The following is a 7146-nucleotide window of genomic DNA, read 5'->3' on the forward strand; positions in this document are numbered from 1 at the left end:
ATGATCCCTGTACAAAGTGTCTAGGAATGCTATTAGACGTTCAGAGTTGTATGGACCCATCAGTGGAATGTGTGTCAGCACACCGTTATCTGATATTGCGGCACACATAGTTATGTTGCCACCCCTTTGCCGCTCCCTTGAGCTCATTCAGAAAACTGTCGATCATTGGTTGATCAACTCTTTTCATTAGAGAAAGTCTAGATTCACCTGGGAGGAATTTACCAATTTAGATCATATTTACAGACAAATGTCTTATGGAAATGTATATATGCTTGACATGTCATGATGGCTTGGTAAATCATTTTGCATGTGAAGACTTATATGATGAACTATAGCCTAAATGTTTTGGGGAAAGAGACTATTTGATAGATTCCTATAACAAAGCATTTTGATTAGCATGACAAAAGCAATTGATAATGTACGAAAAACCTGAGAATTGTACACAATCATTTGCATGGATGGACAAAAGCATTTGCAATTTGTTCAATGCAATGAGAAACTGCCTTTTTCATCTGCACAAATGGCATGATGATGTGACAATTGAACAAGAACTTTTGAGAATTTCAATTCTGATGTGAGAAATGTACCAAACCAATTGAGAAAAACTGTAACACTCAAAAAGAGAGTGCATTGTTCCAACTATTGCTATGACCACGGTCTGAATTTGGGCAGTGTGTGAATGAGTCCTCGCCGGGATAGTTGCCATGGTGCCCAGAACGTTCCAGAATAAGATACCTGAGAATAAGGTACCTGAAAAAAGCACTTCCTTTCTTTGGTTTCATTTATTAATCTTTGGTTTTCCATTGTCTTTTGGGTTATTTATTCTGTATAAAATCTGGGGAGTTTCTGGGGAGTACACCATCTTCGCCCTGTGAGCCTGGGCCCGCTCAAGGTTTCTCCCTGTTAGGTTGCACTGATGCTTGTCTGGAAGTCAACCTGCGGGTTTCTGTAAAGCTCCTGAAGATAGTCTTGATTAACAGTCGCTATATAAACAAAGTTAAACGGAACTTGAAACCTGCTGGTCCTGCATCCGTAGACCAGGCGAGGTCCTGCCAACTGTCGGGCCCTTCTCAGCCCACAGCGTGTCCTTTGTCGGTTTGTTCCAGGGTAAAGAAGCTGAAGGAGACGTTGGCGACGGTGCAGCAGCTGGATAAGAACATGAGCAACCTGCGCTCGTGGCTTTCTCGTGTGGAAGCCGAGCTGTCCAGACCGATCACCTACAGCGTCTGTCACCCCCAGGAGATCCAGAGGAGGCTGGCCGAGCAGCAGGTGAGCGGGAAACACTCGATGCTGTAGTTCCTGCTCGCTCGTTGTCTCTCGGCATGATCAATTATTCAGATTTGTCCTTTGTTTAAGTTCGGGAGGGGTGGTCTCCTGGATTGAGCTGCATGTTAAACATCTGTTCTCTCTGGGAGATAGACCTCTGACCTGTGTCCGCATGTGTGTCCAGGAGCTTCAGAGGGACATCCAACAGCACACGGAGGGCGTAGAGTCGGTGCTCAGCCTGTGTGACATGTTGCTCCGCGACGAGGATGCAGCCGGCGCCACTGAGCTGGAGGGCGACTCCCTGCAGGAGACCAGCCGCAGCCTGGATCAGCGCTGGAGGACCATCTGTACCCTGGCTCTGGACAGGAGGCTCAGGTGGGGACAGCAAATCACCTCACAGCGCAATTCTGCCGCGTGTCATCGAGTCCTCGAAGCAGGAGAAGAATTTAGATCAAGCCTTCATTTAAAAGCGCAGGCTGTGACCTCCAGTTCCATATGTCTGCTCCGCAGGATCGAGGAGACATGGAGGCTATGGTGCAAGTTTCTGGACGATTACTCACAGTTTGAAGATTGGCTGAAGACGACGGAGCGCACCGCCGCCAACCCAAACTCTGCTGACGTCCTTTATACTGCCGCCAAGGAGGAGCTGAAGAAGTTTGAGGTCGGCCTGAATAATACTGGCTCTGCTCATATGTGGTTGTTTCAGTTTCCTGCTTTGTGTTTGACTTGTTTTGTGTTGGATGTTGGATCATTTTCACCATGACGGGGGTCAAAACCCAAGTTCCTCATTTTAGTGGATCATCACATTAGGACTTGTTTGTCCTTCAGGGTTTCCAAAGGCAGGTTCACGAACGCCTGACGCACCTGGAACTGGTCAACAACCAGTATCGCCGTCTGGCCAGGGAGAACCGGACCGACCGAGCCAGTCAGCTCAAGCTCATGGTCCATGAAGGCAACAGGCGCTGGGACACGCTGCACCGCAGGGTGGCTGCCATTGTCCGCCGACTCAAGGTAGACGGACGGACGGACGGACAGAGGGACGGACAGATTTCAGCCATATATGACGTAGATCTTTCTCTCCACCTCTACCAGCATTTCACCAGCCAGAGGGAGGAGTTTGAAGGTACCAGGGAGAACATGCTGGTGTGGTTGACCGAGCTGGACCTGCAGCTCACCAACGTGGAACACTTTTCAGAGAGCGACGTCCATCACAAGATCCAACAGCTCAACGTGAGTTTGCAGTGAAGCTGCGCCCCTTTATCTGCCGCTAACGACTGTCCGAGGTGAACTGTTGTGTCTGTAGAGCTTCCAGAAGGAGATCACCCTGAACACCGAACGCATCGACGGGCTGATCGTCTTTGGAGAGGGCCTGATCCAGAAGAGCTCACCGCAGGACGCGGCGCTCATCGAGGAGGAGCTGGAAGAGCTGCACACGTACTGCCAGGAGGTTTTCGGCAGACTGGTCCGCTTCCACCAGCGTCTCAGCCAGCCGCCGGTGAGCTGAGAGCTCGCTCCTGAATCTCCTCCAGATCCTTAAATCAGCAAAAGTCCAGAATTTATGTATTTCTCTTTGTGAATGAAGAGGAAATAATTAATATATGTGACAATGAGAGGCAACAGGAAGACTTCAGTTTTAATCAGATGGATCTTTCTTCTCCGCTCCAGCGGACCATAGAAGAACCAGACCTCTCCAGAACTGCCTGGTCTTTGGAGACCAACTTGGAGCTGATTTGCCGGCCTTGGTTGGGGCGGAGCTTCAGAAGCCTCCCGGCCACACCCACCCATCTGCTAGCCTCTCCGCTGGAGCGTTCGGGACGGGAGACGCCGCTGAGTGTGGACTCGCTGCCCCTGGAATGGGACCACACCGGAGACGTGGGGGGGTCGTCATCGCATGAGGACGAGGAGGAGGAGGAAGATGAGGAGGAGGAGAGGGCTCACTTCAGTGCACTGTCGGGTAAATTTCCAGATGCAAACATTCCTGTTTTGAAGTGTGTGTGTGTGTGTGTGGGGGGGGGGGGGGGTGTCATGGCCATAAATCTGTTTGGATATTCAGATCCAGGTTTCTGAGTGGTGGAACCACCCGTGGAAACAGCGGACAAGCCTTCGCCATTCCAGTCGTTTCAAACAAGATGAAATATGTGGTACTTCTACGTGGCTCCAGCCTGACCCCTGCGTCCCTCATCCGGGCAGAGCTGGATCACTCCTCTTGCTGGCTGGAACGCGACCGTCATAAATCCGGTCACAGCCCTTCGTGGTGGAGCACCGTTCCAGCTGCTCATGCATCATTTGCATCTTTTTTGCTGGTTGAGAGTTTGTTGCGCTCGAACTTGATATATTTCTGCTCTGGGGAATCTCCTCAAGGCCAAAGTAATCGCTCTTGAATCTTTTCATTAAACTGACTGCAGTTAAAGAATTCTCTGATGGAAAAGATGACTTTATCCCCCCCCCACCCCACCCCGCCCCTTCCCCCCACCCACACACACACATGCCACAAAAACCCACATTGTTTTATCACTTTTATAAATAAATAATAGAAATAAATGTGTTCAACAGTTTATGGGGTTAGGGGTAACAAACAACTATGCTGAGGAAAAATGTTAACAAAGATCAGGAGTTTAGCTTATTTAGATGCTATTTTGATCGAAAACTGGACTCCAGCTGTAGATTTTTACTGCTTTCATTTCGGAGCGACGCTATAGTTTCTCTCCTGCAGCTCACACATGGAATCCGATGCTCCGAGTCGCCCAGATGGTCGATGCGATTTATGTCTGTAAACAGAATTCATGAAGGAAAAGTGGCGTCAAACTGAACATTTCCTGTTGCTGATGTTTGGACCTTTCAGCATCTGTCATCAAGCTGTTTTTGTGATTTTAGCTTCGAGCACGTCCATGACTCTCCATGACCCCCCGACATGGCAACCCCAGAGCCTGGCCCCCGAGGAGTGTGCGGAGAGTTCGCCCACGCTGACCAGCACGCCGGTAGGTTTGAGCGATCACCCGATTATCGGTCACCGATGACGGACACTTACGGGGACATTTGCACATGTTTTTACCACAACTGCTTTTGTTTCCAGTTGGGTCTCGTGCGCGATGTCCAAAGATACGCGCTGATCCTCAATGATGACGGCGAGCAGCCAGAGGAGACGGCTCCGCCCGGGCGGGCGTCTGCAGGCCACTCAGGTGAGACATGATGGTCCACATGAGACATGAGTTTAGATTAGGACTGCAGAAAGAAGCAAAAATGTCCAACCAAAGAGAAATCACTATTTTAAATGTGCATTTGAAATAGACAGATGAAATGATAAAACTGTTGTTCTTATGTAATCAAATGTAGTTTAATGTACTTTAAATACAGGCGTTGCTCCCGAGAACTGTATTTTTTCATTTTGTCAGCTTCCATGATTACGTAAAAAGCACTCAGAATACAAGTTTAAAACATCTGTATGTTCTTTTTTCTGATTTAATGGAAAACAAAACAGTTGTGAGGAGAGTGTTTGTTCCCTCTCAGGTGGTAATGGATGCTGGGAGCTGCTCCACGCTCAGTCTGGCTCTCAGGAACATCTAAAAAGAGACCTCGATGAGATCACTTCCTGGTTACGGAGCACGGTCCCTGAGCTGGAGATGATGCAGCGATCTGACCGAGCAGTCGACCTGGAGGACCTGAGGGCCAGAGCCAAAGAACTGAGGGTGAGATTGAGGTCAGAAGGCAGCAGATCCGGTGAGACGCTTTCAGGGTTTATATTTGAGACATGACCCGACAGGAGATGCAGCAGCTGTTCTCCCAGCACAAGCCCATCGTGCTGCGTCTCAACCAACTCGCTCCAGAGGCTCCAGAACTGCAGGACAGGCTGGACGCTGTGAACCGGGACTGGAGCAGAGCACGTTCATTCCTTCAGCAGTGGGACGCCAGTCTGAGGAAGACTCTCACAAACTGCCAGGTGAGAAATCACAAGAACCAAATCATAAAAGTCCCAGAAAAAAAGCTTTTATTGATTTGCTTTCCACTGTTAGCTTTATTGGTTTGGGTGATGCCAGTGTTCCTCGAGCTTTGACTTTTACTGCGGACAGGCGGTAATATGACCATAGATCTCTGTCAGCTCAACCCCTTTGAAACGGCAGCGGCTGGTCCTGATCCAGCTTCTCAGAGATCTTAACCACCCTCCAAGCTGAGCGTTTTGGTCAATTAACAAATTAACTATATATTAGCCTCTAACGTGATGTATATGGAGCTGCTACCTCGCGAGTAAACAACGATCCTCACTGTATATGTTTACAGGAGTTCCATGAAAGCCTCCATTCTCTTCTTCTGTGGCTGGACCATGCTGAGAGTAGAAGTCGCCCAGCGAGCCTCAGTCAGCCAAACACGCCACTCGGTGCTCTGCAGCAGCACCGCGACACCTTGATCGTAAGCCTGCATCAGTTATTGGGGAACGCACGTTTTCCGGCCCGAATGCGCCATCCCCGTGTTTTTCAGGATCTGCGAGAGGAGCTGCGGCGGCGCCGGGCTCAGCAGGCCTCCCTCCAGCTGCTGTGGTCCCAGCTCCAGCCTGAGGAGGCAGCAGAGGACAGCAGGGAGACCCCAGAGAAGCTCCGGGCGACGGGCAGCAAGCTGAAGCTGCTGCTGAGGCAGGTGGAGGGCGACCTCGGCGCCCTGCAGCAGCGTCTGGCCGGTGCTGAAACCCAGATCCAAAAGGTGGCGCTTTGTCCGCAGGACTGGAAACCAGAACAAAGCAGCAGCGCGGATGTTTGTCCGGAGGAAGCCTCCTCGACGCGGAGGTCTGAGCTGCTCCAGACTCGCTCAGATCGTTGCTCTCTTTATACCAACGTTCTCGTCTCGTCTGTGCTGTGCAGGGAGAAGGGCAGGAGCGAGGAGCGAGGGCCCTCCCCTCCCCCCGCGCTCCTCTACCGGGTGCTCCGCGCTGCTCTTCCGCTGCACCTCCTCCTGCTGCTCCTCCTGCTGCTCCCCTGCCTGATCCCCGTGTCGGAGAGCAACCCCGGCTGCGCTGGGACCAACAACTTCGCCCGGTCTTTTTACCCCATGCTGCACTACACCAACGGCCCACCACCCACCTGACCGGCCTCAACCGTGCCCGGTCGGCTTTTTGTCACAGTGAACAAACCCTAATTTATAGACTGTATGTGTTAACTTTATTAAAGATTGGCTTTTTAAAAGTTTGGCTAAACATATTTTCTCCAGATACTATTTTCTTTATTGGAATAGAAGATTGCAATAAAATCTAAAACGATGAAAGTTGAACCAGAATGAAACTCTTCTTTCCTGTTGGAGATTAAAAGGGATCCATCGTTCCCTCAATGGTACAACTGTGAAAACCAGCCCGTTAGCAGGCAGAAACCTGGAGCGGAACCCTGCTTCGACCGGCTGGTTTAAGCTCGGGACACAAAAGTGTTACTGATTTTATCACCATTGATTTTGACCTAAAAAGGGATAAAAAGTAGCGTCGACCTGCCCTGAAGATGTGACGGGTGCAGTTTGGACCCAAATGCAGCACTCTGGAAAGCAGGACCGTAGTAATGACTTTTATTAACACACGGGCAAACAGGAACTCAGGCAGACAAGGAAACACAGGAAATAGTCCGTTCTTCAGGCTCTGGGCCCACACAAAGTCTATCGGTTGCAGGCTCGGGGAGTGGGACGAGCAGCAGCGAAGTCAAAACCAGGTGAGCAGACAGGAACCAGAGACGCTGAGGCAGAAGTCGTAGTCAGGGGCAGAAAGCAGGTAGGTTGTCCGGGGAACAGGCAAGGCAGGCAGAACGAAGACAGGCAGGGTCGGTAACGGGTAATCCGGCAGGGAAACAACGCTGGAAAGTCACGCATGAAAGCAGAAGAACAATCTAGCACTGAGTGAGTGTGAGGCTGGAG

General features: G+C 50.5%; 1 protein-coding gene across 1 annotated transcript in view; it reads left to right on the forward strand.

The window, feature by feature from the left end:
* The window catches only part of LOC130515783 (nesprin-2), a 30610-nt gene extending 24088 nt beyond the window's left edge, over positions 1-6522 (forward strand). Inside the window, exons 48-60 of the mRNA XM_057016271.1 lie at positions 1107-1269; positions 1451-1641; positions 1777-1927; positions 2095-2277; positions 2359-2496; positions 2570-2761; positions 2932-3220; positions 4141-4244; positions 4340-4445; positions 4774-4952; positions 5027-5203; positions 5542-5670; positions 5740-6522. Coding sequence (XP_056872251.1) covers positions 1107-1269; positions 1451-1641; positions 1777-1927; positions 2095-2277; positions 2359-2496; positions 2570-2761; positions 2932-3220; positions 4141-4244; positions 4340-4445; positions 4774-4952; positions 5027-5203; positions 5542-5670; positions 5740-6339 — 2602 coding nt within the window. The 3' untranslated portion in view covers positions 6340-6522. The remainder of the gene's footprint in view (positions 1-1106; positions 1270-1450; positions 1642-1776; positions 1928-2094; positions 2278-2358; positions 2497-2569; positions 2762-2931; positions 3221-4140; positions 4245-4339; positions 4446-4773; positions 4953-5026; positions 5204-5541; positions 5671-5739) is intronic.
* The last annotated feature ends 624 nt before the right edge of the window (positions 6523-7146 follow it).

The sequence above is a fragment of the Takifugu flavidus genome, chromosome 19 (assembly GCF_003711565.1).
Source record: "Takifugu flavidus isolate HTHZ2018 chromosome 19, ASM371156v2, whole genome shotgun sequence".
Lineage (NCBI taxonomy): Eukaryota > Metazoa > Chordata > Actinopteri > Tetraodontiformes > Tetraodontidae > Takifugu > Takifugu flavidus.